The following is a 23,868-nucleotide window of genomic DNA, read 5'->3' as shown; positions in this document are numbered from 1 at the left end:
AATAGCAAGAGTTGCTAGCAGCGATAACAAGAAATAAAACAAAAAGTTAGAAATGTACCACAATATCACGTACAAATGACGGTTTCATTCCCACATTACTTAAACCTGCTACAGCTGAACGAATCAACGTGGCATTCTCAAGGAATATGTCAAAACTGATTCCTTCGCAAAAATTTACTCATCAGCATTGTCAGTCATACTCAATGTTGCGAATGAGCTAGGCATGAGAGCTCATGAACGCAAGCGAAGAGCAGAGAGGGAGGTGAGTGAGCACGAGCGAGGTAAAGTACGAGTTGTGTGGGAGGTGAGTAAGGATGAGCCAGCAAACGGAGAGATTAGTGGGAAATGAACGAGCAAACCAAGATCTCAGCTGAATAGAAGAACAAGAAGAAAAAGTCCAAGTGTAAGGTCGCGCTTTTCTGTTGCTCCGGAATATAGTCAAAATTTATAGGCCTAGGCTTGTTTCGAGTTACCGGTTTTTTGAAATCAGGAATCTAACATTTCACGGACCTCCCGCTGTAATCTGGACGGGAGGTCCGACGTCTGTATGACACATCCTGTAGGTTAACAGGTCACCGTCAACGCTGCCAAAAGACGACGGGCAGACAACCCTTCCTCGGGTGGTGCCGACAATCCGCTAGACATGAATATTCCGGATAACACCATGGACACTTCGGTACCGGCCGCTCCCCAACAGAGAGGTGAGATGAACGATGCCAACACTGCCACTTCTCTTCATGACCCATTCTCGAGTCTCAACTACAGGAAGAACCGAGCCGGTGGTATTCCCGTACTGTTTCGGCCAGCAACTAGTGACTACTCCTTCTGGAAAGTCAATGCTAATGTAGTCGCTAGCGAGATATGCCTGCTCGCCCAACAACAATGTTATGCACCACTGTTTCCAACGCAATGGTTCTCTCTACGTCTCCGTCCAGTCTGAAGCGGCTGCCCGCAACCTTTTGTCAGCTAACTGTTTAGCTGTAGTCCCTGTGTTACCCTCAATCGTACGCCAGGAATATGGGAAGGTTTATGCTGTACGTAAAGGGTACTCCAATGACGGTCTGGTGTACTTACCTGAAAAACGCAGGGGTGATATCTGCAAGGCGACACGTTCCGCATTCCATGACAGAAGATGGCGGAGATGTATTCACCCCGTTACACAGCGTCATCCTAACTTTTCAACCCTCAATCCCTCTCCCACACCGAATGGCCCTCGGATTTCAGACCTTAATCGTTCTCGAATACATAGAAGGCCCCATGCAGCTCTATAACTGTCAACGATTTGGCCATATTGCTCGAAATTGCCGAGGTGCTACTAGGTATGGCATATGAGCTGGGGCTCACCGCCGATCAGACTGTAACAATAAGAGAGAGCCAATGTGTGCTAACTATAAATCCGGCTATCTTGTGTCGTTGTCTTTATGTCCCGTGAAGACCACCGTCACAAAAACACATCAAGATGGGATATCCACTTGGACGGTGGCATTACCGCTGCCAGGGGCTCTAATGCCATCGTCACGTCTGGTACGAATGAACACGTCTTTCCTACTCTCCCACCTCGGTCTGCACAAGGCGAACGAAGGTTGCAGAACATCATCGCGGCGAAGCCCATCAGGTCCAGCTACCAGACACACCCTCGTCCATCAAGGCAGACTACACGCACTTACGCCGCTATGACAGATCCATCAGGCACGAGAAGACAGTTACCACCATCAACCACCAAAGCTGTGCCTTCTCTGACACTCTTGTCTGCGGTACTCACGGCAGTCAAGGCAATTATCTCTGCATTTCGTGGTGCGTCACATCTGCCTAAGGTTCAAGCGCTTCTGGCATTAGAGGCATTATCGTCACCTCCGCATGATGGAATTGTATAGAACGGCCATAACAATGCAGTGGAATCCGTGCAGCCTACGCAAGAAGCTCCCTGAGTTTAAATATCATCCATATAAGCACAAGTTCCCTTTCACAGCTGCATGGGAGCATGGCATAGATGCTGCACATCGCGTTAATGGTTATGCAGTCTATCGATCTCATCAGTCCTCTGAGAGCAGAAGGGCGTTATACGTTCGTAGTGACCTCGTTGCCGCACCCATAGGGTCCGTTTGTCATCGCTGTTATAATTATGTCACTTGCAAGATACGGCTTGGGCACATGATGTTAACAGTCGTCAGCATCTATCAACGTCCCGCGGCACAGGTTCCATGAACCGACCTCGAACGCTTATTCAATTCACCGGAATCCCCAACTCTTGTACTGGGTGACATCAATGCTCACCATACGGCCTGGGGAAGCCGTAGAACGAACGGACGGGGAAGGAGGTTGTTGGAAGCATTGGAGACTGTTCACATGTGCCTATTTAACAACCAACAGGCAACTTATATGCGATCACCAGCGTCACTCGATGTCCTGGATCTTTCGTGGTGGTCAGCAGACATGATTCGCCAATTGTTGTGGGCTACCGATGTCGACACCCGAGGTAGCGACAACTTTCCCCTCTATATTTCACACGATAGACTGCCTGTCTGACCCGCTACTGGGCCGATTACTTTTACGAACTAGAGACTGTTTCATGCCAACCTCCGAACATTTGTGCACACCGGTATGTCCCCAGAGGCCCTCTCGCAAGACATTCGTTGCGCCATGCAGGACGCGGTGGTCCTGTCTAAAAGGGTTACAGGTCACGTCGGTTATTCTCCAGCAATTAACCACGTTAGAGCATTACGTCGCTGAGCAGAGAGAACGGTTCGCCAAATTCGGCAACTTCCTGACATTGTAGCATACCGCCTGATGAAAGCTAAGGTAACGCGAGAACTTAGGGATGAAGAATGGAAGCATTGGTGTAACTTTTGTCAACACCTTTCGCCGTTTGACCGCGCCACAAAGATCTGGACGACAATTCGACGAAGACGGTAGACGAAATTACGCTAGCGACAGATTTCCCCGTCGTCCTAATGACACCGGCGACTGCTGGGACGATTGCGGTACACAGCAGTTTTGTCTAGAGCTTGATGACAGAAATTCACCAAGACTGTCCCCGTCCACCGAAGGTTATGGACCTCGACTTTACTATAATCGAGCTGAATACTGCGTTGAAACTTGTGAATCTGCGATCGTCCCAGGGACCCAATAAAATCACCTAGGCCGCAATGTGAAACCTTGACGACCGGTCACTATAGGAGCTTTCCTTCATGTTTATAATAAGTCTTGGTGACATCGATCACTTACCTGGAAAGAGGCATTATTTGTCCCCATCCTAAAACCAGGCAAACCCCCAAATACCCTATCCGCATTTTGCCCTGTGAGCCTGACAAGCTGTATGGGAAAACTGATGGAGAGAATGGTTTTGCATCGCCTCGACTGGTGGCTCGAAAAACGAGGAGTGTTCCCTCAAGAAACCGCTGGATTTCGACCCCACCGAAGTTCCATCGATCCAGTTCTCGTCCTAGTCTCTACAGTCCAACATGCTCGTGCTCGTGCTCGGCGCATCGTTGTATCGGTTTTCCTGGACATCAGCGCGCATAGGATAACGTCTCACACATTTGTGTGCTCCACGCCTTGCAATTTTTTGGACTATCTAGTCGACTCTTCAGGTGGCTCCACGGTTTCTTCACGAACCGAACTCGTCGCTGTCCACACATCCAACGGTCAAAGCCCTAAGCACCCCACCCTGTTCATCAAGGCGTACCCCAAGGAAGCGTTCAGAACATACACTCTTTAATGTGGTAATGGCAGGCCTAAAATAGATAATTCCTCGGAAAGTAGCATTCTCTGTGTATGCCGATGACGTTGCCCTTTGGACAGTAAGCAAGTCACGACCAGCCATTCAGTGCCGTTTGCAGGTAGCCTTAAAGGAGCTCTGAAAGCCATCTCAAAAATTTTCCGTTCCGAACTTGTTGTGGAAGCAGGTAACTTAACTTGATGATTAACGCGAAAATTTTCTCTGTGCGCGATGTTTTTCGTAGAAAGACACTTGAATATCGCCGCGCGTGTTCCCACTCGACTCGCTCCTCCGGGTCAAACGAGGAGGAGAAAGAAAAAAACGTCATTGGTGACGTAATAAAAGCTGAAAGCGGCGACCGCGCTTCTATCCGGGTCAGTGCTGACTGGTTTTCTTTTCTTTCTTTCCGTTTTCTTTCACCCTGCTTTCTCTCTGTCAAGGGATGAATCAGGGAGGACCTCGATATTCATGGTCGTGAAACCCCCGTTCTCGAAATTCGTGTTCTGGAAACAAGGAAAAGGGGAACTGCTGCTTCGTAAGATGTTATGCCGCGATTAAGAACCTAACATCACTCTCTCTAAATCAGGAATTTTCTATATGTGTTCAAGTCGCCTTAGCGAACGAAAGACACATTTAGAAGCCATTTGGCTTAGCAGGGCGGCATGTTGGTTGGTTAGTTGTGTGCTTGCAATATTATGGGTGGGTTAGTCACAGTTTGCCGTTGGCAGTTTTCCGCGCGCAACATGTGCATTTTATAGTCAGCTAAAATTTACGCTAGTCACGTGTTCTTTCAGTGCACGCTGATATGTCGTCGGACGCAAACTTAACCGGCTTTGTCGGTCACTATATATGCTGGATAAAACTGATGCACTATATGGTGACAAAACAAATGGTGCCGAGCACGGATGAACTCAAACTAGCGTGTCTGCCTCGTCCACGTTTGTAGTCTGCATCGGCCAATTCTCGTTTAGCTCGATGGTTGGTAAGTTGACCATAAATTGTGGTGGTCTTATGACACTGCTTGGCTATGTTGGTGTGTAACTCAGGCAATGAATGTTCAACTCCTGATGCCACGATGTGCCGGCGACGGCATATTGCGATAGATTTCACTGGATTGTATCTCAAATCAAATCAAATCAAATCAAATCTTTATTTCCCCCTGTAACAGTGCGGAGACTCGGGGCAAAAAGCTGCTCGGGGCAGCTTGACGAGGTCCCGAGCTCCTACAGTTGGCAGTGGCATTGACATGCATTTGAATATTAATACTGAACGCACATAATCTGAAAGCCCAACATAAGGCATCTACACTCTGATAGCAAAAGAAAAAGAAAAACAATAACAATGATAGGGTTACGAAACAGCAACAGTAAGAACAAAAACACAAGCTGGTATTAACTCTTTTCGATGATTTACAACAGATAAAAAGCAGGGCACAGCAAAGCACACAACAAGTATTAAGATTGAAAGATGTCGCGAAGCTGCTTCTTACCATAGGTTACGAGACCTGGATAACATGAGAGTAAAAGCGGCGTTTGATAAGCAACCCTCTGGTCCCCATAGGTCGTCCTGGAAAAAGGGATATCCCATTCGTACGCCGTACGAAAGTTATATGTAGGCGTGGGCTTTCTCAATCTTAATATGTTAAGAAAACTCATGTTATTTGATTTGATCGCATGTTGGTAGGTTACCATGAGCTTATATTTGTATAGATCTTGTACTATACAAATATAAGCTCATGGTAACCTACCAACATGCGATCAAATCAAATAACAACGTATCTAACGTAATAACGTAATATCTGACAACGTATGGGCAAGAACACTCCTCCAGCTGAATAAGGAATTAACTGAATGGCTAACAAAGTTGCTAGTCAAAGTGACGGGCACTAGTGATCATAGCGAATTACAGATATAGCGTATATTGATATAATGACATAGCGAACGGAATTAGTGGTCATAGCCATGCAGCGATCATTTCGAGGCGTGAAGTGAAGCAGCGCTTAGTGCCGCACTGTGTTTATACGTATTGCCACCAACAACACTACGAGAAACAGTCATCACGATAACGAACAGCATACAAAACACAGACACGGACAGAACAGCGTTCAACTGGCACCTGAAGTTTATTTTCATAATCCACCTACTCCGGAAGGTCGCTTTAGGGAAAGCAAGGTCAAGTGGGGAGATGTTCACCGATTTTCTGTTGACTTCGCTCGGGGAGTTCAATGAGGAGGCCTCTACAAACTCACGGTCAAACCTTGAACAGTGTCTCTAGACCAGTCTTCGTTTAGTGTATCTGATAAACAAAAGAAAAAGCAAAAGAAACTTCTTCCACCTTTGCGGCGGGGTTCCGAGTGAAAAATAGCAGACGACGTTCTTCGAAACCAATCGGGCGCTCCACCTTTCTGACGTCAAAATGACGCAAGCGCCTCGACGGCTCGTTCCGGGTATTGCCACCGTTGCGCACTGTCGCGATTTTCAAAATCGAATTCTGCGATATTTATGCACCTGTTGATAGTATTACTTCGCATGGTGCATTTTAATATGCTTATTAACCACTTAGTTTAAAAAATGCTAGTGATTAAAGTGCTTTCATAGCTCCTTTAAATAATGTCCATCTCTAGCTCACGTGACTTGCAATGGACCTTTCGCCCGAAAACTGCGTTGAGCTCCCTTTCACTCACAAGGCTACGAGAAATTTCTGTCTTTGGGTTGGTGCAAAGAAGCTGGAGCCTGTACCTTCTCATCGCTTCCTTCGTGTTGTCCTGGACTTGAACCGGCACCGGCCTTGCAATATTAGGCGCCTTGAAACCAAAGTCGAGCGATGGCTTTATGCAATTCACAATCTTTCTGGCTTAGGATGGGGCTCAGCGCTCCCTTCTAGCCGTTCACGCGGCTTCGGTGAGGGCGACTGTGCTTTACAGCCTTCAAATCTTGCACTGGATTTCTACAACGTCGTTAAATGCCCGTCGGACCCCGTTTGCCCGAAGCGTTCGTCGCTGCCTTGGAGTTCCAAGAATGGCTGAAACACGGGAAGTCCTAGCTGAAGCTGGTAAACTCCCGGTGGAGGTCCTCCGTGAGCTGGAAACGGCTCAACACTTCCTCAGTTTGCGTGCGCACATTCCCCGTCACCCGCTCCTCAGCACAGGGGTGGCATCCAATGTATTGCTCCGTAGACGAAAGCGTGCTGGGCGAACGTAGTGCATCCTGGACAGGTCCTGGTTGCAAATCACAGCACACGTCAAGGCACACGTGACCTTAAAGATGGCGGCGCGCGTGATCGGCGGCCTGACCGTTTGTAAACGCTGCAGTTGTAGTTTCTGCGCAACGCTTTGGATGTCTTTCGATCACGGTAATTCTTTTTATCACATAATCTCGCGGTAAAACGCGCAGTTTTGCACATAAGGCCTCGTACTGTTGACGACTTTCAAAGATGTTATGACGACCGAGCGTTAAGACCCACTCAGCCAATGCGATGTACTCAAACTAAGGAGAAATTGGCTACCAAGTGGCGGAAGAAACACCGCATAGTTCACGCTGGCAAAATACGTTCATTTCTTGACTTTATGACGACGGAAATATGTCAGTAAGCGGCAAAACAACATGTAAAAGAAGACACATGATCTCAAAATGACGATTTCTATGACAGGACAAGATCAGGACAAGATGGCAGTTTCGCCGAAAGCACCCGCTTGAGGGTAGTTACAACAATTGCGGGTTTGTGTCACCCCTGTGCTCCTCAGGAAAATTCGATATCGTCCTGATAGTGATTTCCATCGCGTAGCGCAGAGGACACGCCAGGCTTTCACTGGCTTCATACCTGAGGACGTCACACCGCCGAACGCCCCCTGGTCTCTGCATGTGCCACCCACCTTCGCAAGTCTTCCAGACGTCCAGGACCGCAGAGATCGCGTTCCCCCTCAAGTCCTTTGATCCCATTTTTGTGCTCTGGTAGACGTGAAGTTTTCTACTTTTGCCGCAGCATACACCGATGGCGCATCTCGAAATGGCAAGTCCGCGTCGGCAGTCGTCATTCCATTCGAAGGCGTAGTGGTAGGTCGTCGCCTCCCGCATCAAACCTCATCCACAGCTGCGGAACTCTAGGCCATACTTTTCTTTCTACAGCGCATCATTCACATTACCCCACGGGATTGAGTCGTATCTCAACATGTGCACTGCATGCAATCAAAAATTGTGCCATGCGAGGCTCGTCCGCACCGTTTGTTATGGACGTATTAATGGCTTACAAACTTGTCTGCGAAGCAGGGCACAGGCTGGTTCTCCAATGGGTTCCAGCCCATTGCGGCGTCATTGGCAATGAACAGACCGACAGCGCCTACCAACCTTCCCGAACCGTACTCTCCGGATCCCTTAACGAGCAGGACTCTCGCCCCCTCTCTCTCACAAAATTGCTTGGTCCCTGGCCACATCCAGCCCACCAACGTTCTACCCTCAAAGCTGCACCATAAGACTTCGATCCTTTTTGTGAACGGACTCATTATTTCATTCCCCGTATCAGCACCAGCAACGGGGTAGAGTATCGCCCCTGGCGATGAAACTTCCCGGTCATCAACTCGTATTAAAGTTGTTGTTGTTGTTGAGCGGAAATCAGCGAGGCACGAGTGAGCTGGAGCCGCAAGTTATGACTTGTGGTCGTGACACGGAGGAGGCGGTTAGTCTCCATGATGATAAATATGAGCGATGGGCAAACACATGACATCTGTTTGAGCTGGTGTGTGTTTGTCCTTGTGTAAGTTTGCCTATGGCTCAAGTTTATGGTCGTGGAGTTTGTTCAACAGTTGCCTGCGTTTATGCCGTTCTCTCGATTAAAGTACACCCAGAGCCCAGTCTTGAACGCAGGCATAGCAGGCGTTATCGGTATGTCTGAAGTTAGCCCGCTCCAAATATAACGCGACAGTACGTGTAAAGCATTTTGGTTGTTCGGGACTTCAAATAAACAGCGCTGTTGGCTGTCTTTCCTGGGTTTTCCTCAAACACTTTCAGACGTACGGCGGTGCAGTTCCTTTAGAAGTCGGCCCATGAAGCACATTTCCCCAGAGTGTAAGTTGTGACGTTGCGCACCTCTGTGGGACCGACAACGACGAGCTCTTTCAGAGGCACCACAACCGCCAGTCCTCGTGGTGAATAATGCTACATTCATATAACGAGCGAGTTTTAGAGCGAGAGCTGGAAAGCGACGCGTAGACGTGGACTTGAAGCCCTGGCTATCGCTTACCGTAACCGCGACCGCTGCCTCTGTTCCCGAAGGCGTACTCGCGAAAGAAGAATTCTCTTTTCTCGGCGCATCTATACCGCGCGCACAAGTTTGTGGACATATTTGTGTGTTCTGCAATGACAGCTTTTAATACCGTTTGTGTCTTTTGGCGGCGTTGCTTACGTTTTTCATAATTTTATCAAATTATCCAAACTTTATGTAACCGGTTCTGCACTCACAAAGCATCAGCGAGCCATGTTGGTGCTTTCGTTGTTTGCTGCGATATTGGGCCCTTGGGGGATTCTGGAGTGAATTTATTGACACATTTACAAACAATTATTTGCGTGAAATTGTCCGAGGGATTCATTAATTTGTGTGATTGAGTGAGCGCAAAAAAAAATTATCGCAACTACTAGCTGTATTAAATTTACATGTGCCAGCATGCGCTCTCGTTTTCGTTTGTTTATAAACTCGGTCATCTTGGAAGCGAAATCGAAACTCGAGTAGACAAGAGGCTGCAGATAGCGGCGAGATGGTGATTTCAAGCTCGCGTTGCCGATTTTTGACGCTCGTACAGAATGGCTCGCTGGTTCGGATATAGTCGAGCGAGAAGTGCGAGCTAGAAATACGACATTTCCACGCTCTCGTCACTCAAAATCGTTTGTTTAGACGCAGCTCAATGAGAGAAGTGATGCATTTCACACCCGCCACGGGAATATCGCTAAGTTCAAAGTATCTCTCCTGTTCTAAGTCATTGTTTGACATCGAAACGTGCAGTACTTACAAAAGCAGCGTATTTCGCAGGGAATAACAGATCCCTCATCACGATAAAGTTGAAAAGCTGTGAAACTAGATTGGATTCCGACGAGTAGTCCATGTTAAGTCCCACCCGCGTCGAGGCGTACAGGTGTTGCCAGTCGGATGCCTGCTCGGTAGGCGGCCACAACGGCCAACTTGATATGCCCGCCGAATTCAGAACGTTCTGGAATGCGTGCACCTCTTCTTCTTGCCATATATCTGGAATAACATGGTGGCAACTTATCACGGGACAGTTGAAAAGGCAATCGTTGAACGTAATAACGTATCGTAACGTAAACCTGTTAGGACACTGACGCACACACCGCAAATCTGGAAGTCTTAAGGCAGCTCCTAAGCAACGCTTAGGCTTTTAAGACTGCATGGCACGCTCATAACCACGCACCATCCCGAACAGCATCACTTCTCCCCCGATCTTTCGAAAATGGAAGACTGGCGTAAGCGTTTCTGTGATGTAGGGTGGAAGGTGCGGTCGCGCAGCTCTGTATTGGCAGCTCGGTACACCCATTGGACCTTCCCTTCCCTTTCTTTTTTCTTAATAAACATATAACCCCCCCCCCCCCAGTTGGAGGGAGAAGAGGGGAGGAAAGAGGGGATAGAGGGGTGTGTGGTAACCCTCTTGCTTTGCGATTTTGTAGTCCGAGAGAGCAACCCACCACAGAGAACATCCGAGCATCCCTCAGTAGTCTTCACTGATTGCTCCCTGTACCAGGGAAACCGTCAGGATTATTGGCGAAGTTACCCCATCTGAATACGTTTCTGTGACACTCACGGAACTGTATTAATTGTTCCGAAAAGGCATGCGTCACTGGCTTTCCAGAAATATAGGCGTGATAATATAACAACTTTTGATGACGCTGGAAATTGATGTTCTGAGGCTGGAACACCAAAGACACAAAGCCCTACTTTGTTCGCAACAACTTTATTTTGACGATAATGATTGGGCTGTTTCATTGCCGAGGGGAGGCGATGGTGTGATAATGTATGATCCTGTGCAACGGATGGCCTTTAGCGCATGACGATGACCATACGCTGAAGGACATTTGTTGCGTTTTGAGAGTTTGAGCGTTGTGTCCGGCTGGTGTTGTCGAACTCAGCGTATCCCATCCCTTTCTCCATCTGCTAAGCTTGGTTCACACTGGTGTCTCGGGAAAACGCGATGTTATAGGTTGTATCGCTTAGTAAGAAACCACAAAGAAGAAACTCCTCTTTCTACAGAAGGCACGAGAAAACGAGGAGTTGTGGAAATCCTCTGAAACGTAATGACCGCAGAATACATAAGGGCGGTTCGAGGTACTCCACCTAAGAGGAGAGACGTCCAATTCGAACACCCATACACAATGATATAAACTACAGGTTTTCCCGTCCATTTTAGTCCAAGTGCCATCTGAATTAGTCCAGGCGCCACCTGAAATAATCAGAGCGCCATTCAATTTAATCTCGGCACCATCTGAAAATATAGAGATGCTATTTAATTTAATCCGGGTGCCATCTGAATTAATTCATCGTGTTTTTAAGCACTATAACCGTGTACTCACACGAGGGACATCCCCGCAGAATAATCTGCAGGCATGTAGTGGAAGGAAAAGTAAAAAGCTGCTGATGGGACTTAAATTCTGCTGCGTCTTATGTTGAGCATTCGCACGGCACCGAGATATCGAGAGTTAAAGGTCAGCTCCGGAGATACCGTGACTTCTTGAAACTGTAACAATATTCTGGAAGCCCATATCGAACTGTGTCTGAAAGCACCCTTCATTTCCACAGTACAGCCCCATATTTTAAATAATCGTAAATTAACCATGGGGGCCGCCATTTTTATGACGGCAGCTGTTCACGCGGTCTATATCGCCGACGTAAATGATATCAGTGTTCCTCAAGACTTCCCTCCCTCTCTACGGAGCATACGGGAATGTAAACAGGCGATGGTGGCAGGGAGCGTCTGCTCGATCGACGTAGGCTTCTTGATCGCATCGTTTTTTTAATATTTGGCATGATCTGCCAATGCTAAAACACGCTGTTGATACCATTTGTGCAGTTAGGATTCGTGCAATTATGCTGTCGCGTTCCGGCCAGCGGCAGACTGGCTAAGAACGCAATGAACGTCACGTATATCGTCAACGGAACTGTGCTACGCCTACATACGAAAGATATTTTTATTCGCATTGTAGGTGTCTTTGATAAAGTAAGTCAATTCATCGCTTAATTGAAGACTTCACTCTCTTATAGTTACGGCTCACCACTGCTGCATCACTTGCGCATATCATTCTCGCTCTCGAATACCTGGCGTTTGACGTTACAGGAGCAGCAATCACATTTCTTGGCAATATAACCGGGTGAACGAGTTGTGTTTGGCAACGCAATGTTGTCGTATACACACTGCAGGTACGTACGTAAGAATTGGGCTTGAATGACAACCTTAGTGTAGATTCGCGATGAACGTATTTGCCGAAATTTTACACTGTCGAGAGAACAAGCAGCAGATACAAGAACAAGATACTTACATGAGGGCATACGTGGCTTATGAGAGCTGAACAGAAAAAGAAAGGAGGGAAAAAATAAACGAAAACAAAAATAGACTGCACAGTACAAGGACACCATGCAAGTGTAATTATCAGGGATACCCTGCACCTTATTTCGGCTGGTTTACTAGTGCAGTGCAGCCACGAGCCATCACATTAATCAACCACAAAAAAGAAAGAAAAAAATAGAAAAGAAATGAAGATGAGTTGCTTCCATATGTCAAAGACACCAGTATTACATCTGGATCTGCATGCTGGTTTCAGGAGCCGATTTACTTCTTGAATCAATGCACATCTCCACACATTCCACAGATACTGTGATTTTACACGTAACACTGAATAGACCATAATTTTATTGAATACACAGAGATCATAAAACTATCTGACTCCCCCATAATCCCTCGCAACAGGCAAACAAGCACACTGCAAGATGGACAGAATACAGGTGTCAGTTGAGGTGTTCTGTGGTAAGTCTTAGGTGCAGAATGAGGTCATTCCCCACAAACCAGTGAAAGGGGTTGCAACACCACCATCCCACATGAACATAAAGGCTTCTTCGTACCAATGTGTGTTTTACAAACCAAGGTTGGAATAGAGCGTAGAAAATGGGCACCTTGAATAGCAAAAGTCAAGCAGCTCTGACGTCACAGACCTCAGGGCTATCAGTGGAATTGGCTGTATCTATGAGGTCCTTGACATTCGTGCGTTAGTCACGCATCTGTTTGAGAACTTTTATCTCGCGAAGTATGGCACATGAAAAAAAAAAGATTGATCAGCATTATGGAGCGCAATGCATGATGCACCCACGATGTAACAAACCACGTCTATGAAAGCGTCCCAACCCCTTTGATTTTTCGCTGGCACTTCATGTAGTCAAAATGGCTAAGGAACATGGAGTACCACTTACTGTGTGCTCCGAAATCTTGTGTTTGTTTCCCCATCCCCTACGCTTCTACAGAAGCCACCGATTAATGGTGAATGAAATGCCAAAAACTAAAAATCCTAGGTATGCGACTGTTTGTACATGTTCGCTGAAGCCCTTCTGCTGTCAACTTGCATTTAATGCCTTGCAGAGTTGTTAGCGTTGACTCATTCACTGTAACTCTTGCGGTGAGCCCCCCTTGTGTAGTCTCTTCCTTCTGTTCGGGGGCTCATGAACAGCTATCGTCCACAGAGATCAAGCAGCGCCTCTGGACATACCTGGAGAGCCTCTGGACATAGCCTGACATGAAAATTAGCATTATTAGAATTCCTAAAACAGACAGAACAGGCTTGTGCAGTAAAGAAGCAATGCATTTCTCTGTTTCAGTACTTTTCTCACACACATTCCTTATGTGTAGATACAATATGTGGCACACAGATAAGGTGGAAGTGATACATGACCTACTTACCGTGACATACTTAGATACACGACCGAGTAACAGCACTGAGACAAGGAAACTTTTAGTGCACACAATGGCGGGATGTCTTTCAGAAGGGGAAGTACACCCACTATTCCCTACAGCACTTCGATTGTTCCAGTTCCTGTAAGTGAGGAATGCAGGACAATTGCTTAGTAATCGCTGCTAGCTTGAAATACTGTAAATCACCTTCGTGGGGCCAAAGCAGCTTCCCAATGTCTTGATGTGCACATCTTGCATGGTGACTTTGATGCTCATGAATATGTGAAGCAACGTTATGATCCAAATGTCCATGACATGCCAGAGTACCATGAGCCATTTTACCGGAAACAGGTTGCCATTATCATTGCTTGTCCACGCGCGCACACATGTACATGTTCACGATACTGTGGCACCATTATTGTATCACCAGACGTTGCTTCACCAGTGCTGCTGTATGTACCTCTTTCCTGGGGCCTGAGAAAGGAGAAGCAGAAATTATAATTATACCCGTTAAGGCTAATATTGTTAGGAAAAGTGCAAAAAAGCATCTACATATTTAAGAGCTACAAAATGTGATCAACAATGTTGACAGCATAGCTTGCCCCCAGCTATACCCCTTCTAATAGGAAATGTGTCTGTTGTCAACCGACGGACAGCATACATATGTGTTATGACGGTGTGCTACAAATCAAATGTGGCCCTCTTGCAATGTGCCATGTGTCAAAACGATGATTCACAGGTAGATGAGTCTTTCTCATGACTTCACGTATTTCTGCTAATCTGTGACGAGCATGCTGATCGTCATCCCTTGCTGGTCAAGGTACTCAGTTGCTGGAGTCAACTTCATTAGTATAGAAGCACAGAATGGAATTTCTGGCACGTAATAACTTTACATTACAACTTGAATACACGGCACTCACAGACACAGCCCGGCTTTTAAAGAGGAATAACAATATGCCACCATGTATGCAGTATATGGTGTGGTTCCATAGTTGGGAAAAGGCTGAATGTGATCACACAGAAGTCCAGACAGACACAGAGTGTCTCAAAACAGGAACTCCTAAGTTGTTGCTGATTTCAGCTGCTGTGACTGTTTTGTCTTCCCTGTGCCCAAGCTCACACTTCTCCAAACTCATGTAATTTCTCAACCAGCTTCTCTGAGAAACTGCGTAGTTTTACATGCGTCGTTCACATGTGTACATTGTGTGCAAGCCATAGTGCAAGTTCGTGCGGACACTTACCCGCAACTTTGGTCCTTTGTTGCTATCCTCGCCTCTTTGTTGTCGTCGAACGAGGCAGGTGCCGCATCCCTTTCCAGCGACTTTTACAGTCCAAATCGGCCGTCAGGTGAACGACCTTGTAACATTCTCATGCAAAATGCTTCGAGCACACACGACAGTTGCCTTGATAAGTTCAGAGCACTCCACCACTGATTTCGTACCACTCAATCACGCACAATATCAACTGGGAACCTGGCACGGAACATCTTTCTTAGTAGCGTACCTGCTTGTACTGCGAGAAGCACGGCATTCTCATAATTCACTCACGCTGCATCTCTCACAAAGTGACAACATAGATGAGGTTGTGTATACTGACTAGCCGGAGTAAAAAGATGATCAAATTAAGACGCGGAGAAAGGTGCCCCTATGTACACGACTCTCGATTTCGCTTTCAGCCTGACGAGTGACGAGTTGCGATTGCTGGCGATTGCGAAACTGCGAGCCAGCAAACAAGCCAAGAGGAGCCAAAGCGAAAGCTGAGCGTGACGTCAGCTGTTCAAGCGGACGATCGGACGGCAAACCAAAAAACAGATTTCGCAGTAAATACAGGGTATTCGCCCAAACTATTTTGGAAGTACATTCAGTAGGCATCAACCTTTGAGCCTGCGAGTTTTTGTTGTAATCTGTGGCAGTGAGTTTCCTCCGGAGCTGACCTTTAAAGCGGAAGCATAGCAGACGACACCATTGGTCATGTCGTCTGCTACAGAATATCTTCTGACTGAGCTGCAGGATATTCGACACAGTTACAAAAGCACGAAAAGGCATGACTCCCATAGCAGATGACACCACTGATGCTGTCGTCTGCTACAGACGGTCTTCCCACTGAGCTGCCGGATATTCCACGTGGTTAGAAGAGCACGAAATGCATAACTCACATAGCAGACGACACCATTGGTCCTGTCGTCTGCTACGAAATGTCTTGTGACTAAGCTGCGGGATGTCTTTCCGTGCTCTTCAAACCACAGAGAATATACTGCAGCAGAGTCACAAGATATTCCTTAGCAGACGACAGCAACACTGGTGTCGTCTGCTATGAGCATCATGCCTTTTCGCGTTCTGCTAACCGCGCGGAACATCCTTCAGTTCAGTTAGAAGACATTCTGTAGCAGGCGACAGCACCAGTAGTGTCGTCTGCTACGCGAGTGACGCCTTTTCGCGCTCTTCTAACTGCGCGGAATATCCTGCAGTTCAGATATTCTATATCAGATATTCTATAGCAGACGACAGCACCAGTGCCGTCGTTTGCTATACTTCCGCTCCAACTCCCAATATCTCAGCGTCGTGAGAATGTTCCACATAAGACACGGCGCAACTTCAGTTCCATCAGCAGTTTTTTTTTTTACTTTTTCTTCCACTAAAGTACTCTACACAGATGTCCCTCGTGTGAACAGACGGTTATAGTGCTTAAAAACACCATGGATTAATTCAGATGGCACCCAGATTAAACTGAATAGCATCTGGATTTTTCAGATGGCGCCCGGATTAAATTGAATGGCGCTTGGATTATTTCGGATGGCACCTGGACTAATTCAGGTGGCACTTGGACTAGAATCGACGGGAAAACCTGTAGTTAACTATTTGTAGCAGTGGACTGTTCATAGGAGAAACGAAATCAATATATACGTGGCAGGTTCTGCTGCCGAGGGAAGTATCTGCGGCTTTTATTCTACAGTATAACACGTTCAAAGCTTCCAGATAATGTATCTTTGCATAACCGGAGGGCGTTATTCGGCATCGTTATTGTGACGGGGCTCGTTATTTTATTTCTCACATTCGCACCAGCAATGGGGTAGAGTATCGCCTGTGGCGATGAAACTCCCCACTCTCCAAGGTCAAAAATAAAGTTGTTGTTGTTGTTCGGACATTATTGTGTCGGCGAATTCGGAATTTTACGCTGTTCCGCTCTTCCATTTTTTTTTTCGAGAGTAATCTGCGCAATTCTGAGAAAGAGCGACGACTGTGGAACGGCATACTCACTAAAAGCCTTGTCACACTGAAACACAAAGCATGACACATAAATGAGACACTTTTAGGGACTGGTCCCGTAGACATTGTCGGCTGTCGCAGCAGTCCGTGTTCCCTGTTTTTGTCGGCGGTCATGCAACACTAGCGAGACAGCGCCATCAAACATTTAAAGGGATTACGAAATTTCACGAACCCCACATATTTGTTTTGGCTGCAAACGGTTCTCCCTGTCGAGAAACTAATATGCTAGAAATTAATGATGAAAGATGGAAGTCGCTGAAAAGGTTAGCCTAATATTCTAATAAGCTATGTTTTTTTTTTTTTTTCGGGCGAAGTCGCTCAGCTCTATGAGAAGCGCGCGCTTCAAGTTTCTTTTTCGCATTCATCCTCTCCCACGCGCATTCTCCTGTGGATGGAGCAACTATGTGGGCTATGATGCTGGCCCCCGTTACGTCACCGGTGTTGCGCAATGCCAAGCAATGCCCGCGAGCTGCGATTTTTAGCGCCTGCCCGTAGCACTCACATGGCTTATGGTCGCGTCTTTCCAATACTGAGGTGCTGATGCTGAGGTTTTACGTTTCTCTTCGTTGCAGGCGTTCGAATGACACGCAAAATTGAACTGCTCTTTGTGTGTGAATCTTTTGCTGCACTGGCGCTGGCACGTATAACATGTGAGTTGTACTTCGTGGCCGAATGTAACCGTCTTCTGCTCAGCAGCCTGTCACAACAAGCAACGCAAGCACCCACCCACATCCGTGGCAATGAGGCTTTTTGCTGACGAGACACGCGACCCCCTAGCGATTCATCGCAACGTTGCATCTCCGTCAGCAATGGTGTGTGCTAGTTGCCTGGCGTTGGAACTTATATTTACATGTCGGCAATCGGAGAAGAAAGCAAGTGCGTTGTGAGATGCGACTGTGATCTTTGGAAACTGTCTACCTTTGTTGCTCGATCAGTTTGTGCGAATTATCAATGGAAAAGACTGGGCGGTCTAATGTTTTGCTTTGCCTTGTTTCAACTTGTGCAACAGCTTCGCGCTTTCAAGTGATTCTGATTTACTTTGCATTTCATGGTCCACAGACGCGACGGGCTGGCCGTAATTTATTCCATCAAATGACTTATTGTTTGCTTAAGAATATGTTTGTTTCACGCAAGAATTTGTGTTTTAGGTATTTAGTGTTGAGCACATCGCAAATGTGAACAGCTAGCATTAACAACAGTCGTGCGCACTCCACTGCAGCGGACTCTGCACACGTATTTATTTCTGATTAGTTTTGTTTTGATTAGTGTTTGTTGTTTAACACATTTATTGTTCAACCATGTTTTCAATAATATGTAATACATCCATAATTAACCTCGAGACTGAGAGACACAAACTAACGGCACCACCTCGCGTAGTTTATTGCCGCCTTATAGGTGTTACATAGGCTTGATGACACTGGTTGAGGTGCCTGAAAAGAGGTAAAAGCCCCAGTAGTGAGGCAACATGCCCTATATTTTGCGATACAAGAAAAGAAAGTAATTTGTACTATTTGAATCCAAATGCTTCTTCGTTTACAGGCACAAATCTGCCTTCGTAAAAGACCTGTCCAACTCGCCACCTGGACCGAGCGTCCTCAGCTGCGCAGGCTGCACTGAGGATGTGGGCCCAATTGCATATGTGTCAAAGACACAGCTGAAATGCTGGCATTTAGCTCACATAGTACAATAACTGAAATACAAGACAGCTAATAACTGACACTGCTGAGTGCTGTGGTTGGTGACACTAAAACCTGGCATACAACCTTATACATGTGGAACCAGAATCAAAGGGAACTAAAAAACAGATACAACCATCGGTGATCAGTCAAACTATGCATGTGCTAATTGTGTAGTGTTTCATGAGAGTAGATACATTCAGCAATAGCAGACACAATCAGGATAGGAACTTTTATTAGGCAGCGTTCACACGGGGCAACTTTTTCCAGCAACTATGAGCAACTTTGGAGTTGCTGTCAGCCAGAAACCTCCAGCAACTCGAGTTGCTCAGAGTTGCTGCGAATCTCTCCCCGACCGAAAACTTCAGAAGTTGCTCGTGCAACGGCCAATCAGAGAGGGGAGCATTGCCACGTGACTCCCGATGGCGTTGTGGATTTCGTTCGTGGGTTCATGGGTTCAAATCCTGCTGGTGCAGCTGAGAAATAACTTTTTCTTTTTATTACGAACTTCACAGAAACATACCAGTTGCCACTTCTGGAAGGCAATAATGATCTATTGGGGCAATAAAACTGACTGAAATTTGGTAAACAGCAGCTAAAGAAAAGATTCCACCAGTACGATTCGAGCCCACATTGTCCGGTCGCCATGACGTTGCTTGTGGGTGGAGCTACCGAGTTGCTGCGTGTGAACGCGGACTCGAAAGTGCTCGAAAGATCGTCGTTTTACGTTGGTTTGAGTTGCTTCGAGTTGCTGGGAAAAGTTGCCCTGTGTGAACGCAGGCTTACTACCACTGCACCATCTACGTTTACACATTACATGCTACACATACGGAAATTTTATGCAAGCACGGTATGTGTTCTATTTTACGCTGCCACACAGCTCATCTAACAACTGTATTAGCACCAATGTTGTCTGCAAATAAGGGCTGATGTCCACCAGCTATATGTAATGTGAAGTCGCTGCATAAGCTCTACAGGATGCCCAGAAAAAGTTGAACTGGTTGAACGCAGCGGTACACCACTGATATAGTAATAGTCGGTAGGTTATTTTTGGTAATGTAAAACAAGGCACAAACAGTTGTAGTAGAAACAAAATTTCCTGAAGACATGGTGTATCAAAGCCGTTTGGACAGGGGCATTGTCCTGGAGCAACCGGACACCTCGACTCAACCTGCCGCGCCTCTTTTCCTTGATGGCGTCTCGCAGTCGGTGCAGGAGTGAAGCATAATAAGTCTCATTCACTATGGTGTTCCTCTCTTTGAACTCGATGAGGAGGATCCCGTGACAATCCCAAGATATTGTTGCCATGATCTTCTTTGTGGATTGTGTGACTTTGGCTTTTCTTGGGGGTGCTTCTCCTGGTTTGCGCCATTCCATCGACTCCTTTTTCGGAAGGGGATCATAGTAGAGCTCCATACTCTCATCCCCTGTGATTTCAATATTTCTTCTTCGTTCTCTTGACAGAGCTCCAAAAACTTTTTGGCACAGACGACGCGCTGTTGCTTTTGAACTGACAAGAGAAGTCGTGGCACCCATTTCGCACCGACCTTTTTCATGTGAAGGATCTCGCTGATGATGCGAAAAACGGTTGTTTTGGAAGGCCCCAGCCTTTGTAAGATTTCCTTCACCTTCAGACGCCTGTCGCTCAGCACTTCCTCCTCGACAAGAGACAGATTTTCTTGTGTCACCACTTCCACTGGACGACAATCGCGTGGATCATCTTCAATGGACTCTCGCCCCAGTCGAAACTGCTTAGCCCAGTCTTTTACCGTTGTGTACGAGCTGTGTACCTCTAGAGGCTTCCCTGTATACGTTGTCCAGTCGCGCTTTAATTTCTTTAGGCGAAAGTCCCTCTTTTGTCTAGAATTTTATCAGAGCGCGGTACTCGATTTTTTCCATTTTAACTGAAGAGTGCACCCTGGCTGTTTGAAATGCCGCTCTCCAACCGACAAAAGTATGGAGAGGGTTAAGGGTGGTGCTCCGGTCCTCCAACAGATGGCGCCACACGTCCTTAATCGCATTTTCAAATTCGCGCGCATTTTCTACTTCGGGCCGGAAACTTATGGAACCACCCTCGTACATTCTTGTTACATGGAGGTCCAGTTTATTGCCTCAGAGACATATACGTAAGGTACACTTTAAGAAAAAGGGGTATAATTTTCTTCCCATCTCGGTAGAGCTGTATTGCAACCACATTTCTACTCTATAGCCAATTTTACCTTTTTCGTATAACTACAGAGTAGAAGCTGTCGTTCTACCAGCTTGGGTAGAAAATTTTGCCTTTTTTTCCTAGAGTGTACACTCTGGAAACGAGGACAGCCCAGGAATTGAGATTGTCAGTATTAGTATTACTATAATCGTAGAAGAGTTTGTACACTATGAGCATCATGCAGAGTCGTCAGTGTCCGTGTCCGGGTTTCTGTGAGAATATTAGGCGTGTTTTAGCTTATTTGGCTAGTATACTAGCCAAACCGCGTGTACCTGCAGATACTTCGAAGGAGACTGCGCCTGAGCGTTCGTTTTACATTTAGACTAGAATGCGAGAAAACAAAGTTCACTTGACAGCGTCCGGCCTCGAGTGTTTCGTGCATGTGTGTCTGGTCTCGAATAACCGCTCACATGATCGGTTGCTACGCAGCAATGTTACTAAAACCCAAGGCCATATCCAACTTGGAAAGCAGACGGACTGTCCGGGTATGTGTGCTTTCGTAGCTCTCCAGTGTAAGGAATCTTGTTAATATGTAAACATAAATCCCATTACTCATGTGAAAATGCACCACATATTTTTGCATGACCCAACACCCAATAAGCACAATATAGGATAAACGGTTAATTCAGGCGTATTTTTTTTCCGAGAAGGGAGAGAGAAAATTGCAAGCAGGAGTTGTTTCGATACTTTCTTCTTCATGAGTTTCAAACAGGTTTGCGTACGGCGCAATGAAATGTTCTGCAAATAAATTACGAAAGATAGAACATTTGGTTTTGTTTAGTTCAGACAAAAGGACAACGCGGGTTCAGACAACGCGGGAAACATGCGCTGGTGTTGCTTTTACAGCTCCACTCAGTGGCTTTGCTCGAGCCGAAGCATCCCTATTTTTCCCTCTCTTTGTTTGGTTTGGGAAGGGCTGTACACCAAGTTCCCGCTTTTGTACGTGGTTCTTGGAATCCCCTCCCTCAACTTAGAGCAGTTACGCGTCTGCTTCCGTGGTCTGCGTTGTATTTGCTTCGTCCCGCATGTCGCTTGTTTAAAATGTGTCACGATGACGTGCGTATACGTGAGGTTCTTGACGCCATTCGAGTTGTTGCTCCTGCGGGCAGCGTGAGGAATTTTTCTGAAGAAAACGATGCCACATCCAGTGCCACACGGATGCCAACGATGCCACACAAAATATCCAGTGCACGCTATTTTCCGGAAGGAGGACAAGAAAACCCCTTGAAACTTCTTCCTAGAAGTGCCGCGAAGTAAATTTTCTTGTATATAAATTTTGCTGCATGTGTGTGCGTCCGTGTGTATGTGTCGTTTCAAAGGAAAACATATGTTTTTATATCTTATGAATGGAAAGTGACACTATTGAGGTAGATGCAACTTTGAATTTTCAATATCTGTGATACCGTATTTTCAGATTCCCTGCGATGCATTTCAGATAGGTTGCATGTCGCGTGGTAGGCACTGAGGATGTCGCCAAGGCCTGCAGCGAACGAAAGCGGATAGAAAAAAAATACATCAAGGCGTGAGCCGGAACTGCAAGAAACGCAGGTCAAATTTAGTGTTTGCCTATCTTGAACGGTATACTATCACAACCAAATATCTGTCCTTCTGTTGCTTTTCATTCGACAACATGCCTGAGACTACTGCTCACAGGACTGTTCATCCTTCTGGTACGACAAGTGTTCATCGTTATCTTTTCTTGCTCAAAACGTTTACGGCTATTGTTGGTATACATGGAGTACTACGCTTATTTGGAGACTCTATGTAAGACAATGGTGACAACAGTCTGCGTTTTGAGTATGGCAATTTACCGTAATGGGCTTTTATAGTTTTGTCACTGCGGGGAGCAAATTACTTTCGTTGAAGCTGTGATGCTTACTCAATTTCGTAATCATTATTCGGTATTTCGTGTATTATCTTACATTATTTATTTGGTTATCAATCAATCAAATCAATCTAAATATCTTATTACACATACCAAGCACACAGAGTTAAATGTGGGACTGCGAGGGCGGGCGTGTGATGTAGTCCCAAATATGTACATGGTTCCAAAACACTGACAACATACAATAGCACGTCTTGTGGGAATAATTTAACAGCATTATCAAAATATGTAAAAAAAGCAGAGGTGTAAAAAAGAAAGAAGGATAGATAAATACCAAACATATGCTCAATTATACCAAGGAACTGAAAAAAAAATGGAAATGCTCAGCAGCATTACAAGCGTGACATTCAAAGGAATTTCAATTGCTTTTTGAATAAGAACGGGTTATTGAACTTCCTCAATTCCACCGGCAACGAATTCCATATCTTAGATCCAATAAAAGTTAGCTTCTGTTTACCATAGTTTGTGCGAGGCAACGATATCCTAAGATACATATCGTCTCTTCTAAAGGAATATATGGAACTAAAGCGCGTTAATCGGATGAAATGAGGAACATTAGAGTTATAAATAAGACGATGGATAAAGAGGCCAAACTTGTACCTAGTCAGAATAAATGCGTCCATGATTGATAGTAGTGAAAATGCAAAAGTGATTGACCTATCTGGTTGAATATTTGGTACTGTGCATAGCGCACGCTTTTGTATGACTAAAAGCGGATGAAGAGTAGTACAATAAGTGAGCACATACAGTTCTAGACCATAGCCGTTATCTGAGTCTATCAATGCACAGTACAGTTTACGAAGAGCATTGATTGGAAGAAGACGTTTTGTTTTAGCCAGGGCATGCAGCCCTGGTAGTAATTTCCGTCTACTATTCGATATGTGGTCGTGCCAACTGAGGTCTTCATCCAACGTGACACTTCAGAATTTAACAGTGTTCACCCTCTTAAGTACAATCGATGAAAAGCAAACAATTAAGTGACTTATATTTAAAGACTGTTGGCTAGGGTGAAATACAACATAGTTTGATTCAGTATAGTTTTTATAGTTTAGTATATTGTATAGTATAGTTTAGTATATTGTACAGTATAGTTTAGTATATTGTATAGTATAGTATATAGTTTAGTATAGTTTTATAGTTTATTATAGTTTGCTGAGAACAAGATTGATGAAACAAGCCCTCA

The 23,868-nt window shown here is 45.8% G+C and overlaps 1 protein-coding gene across 1 annotated transcript in view; it reads right to left on the bottom strand.

Annotated features, from left to right (window-relative positions):
* LOC135385348 (uncharacterized) overlaps positions 1 to 23,868 on the bottom strand; it is a 155,419-nt gene that overhangs the window by 12,264 nt on the left and 119,287 nt on the right. Inside the window, exon 6 of the mRNA XM_064614629.1 lies at positions 9,717 to 9,949. Coding sequence (XP_064470699.1) covers positions 9,717 to 9,949 — 233 coding nt within the window. The remainder of the gene's footprint in view (positions 1 to 9,716; positions 9,950 to 23,868) is intronic.

Source organism: Ornithodoros turicata, chromosome 1 (genome assembly GCF_037126465.1).
Source record: "Ornithodoros turicata isolate Travis chromosome 1, ASM3712646v1, whole genome shotgun sequence".
Lineage (NCBI taxonomy): Eukaryota > Metazoa > Arthropoda > Arachnida > Ixodida > Argasidae > Ornithodoros > Ornithodoros turicata.
This window is presented reverse-complemented; position numbering and strand designations above follow the sequence as displayed.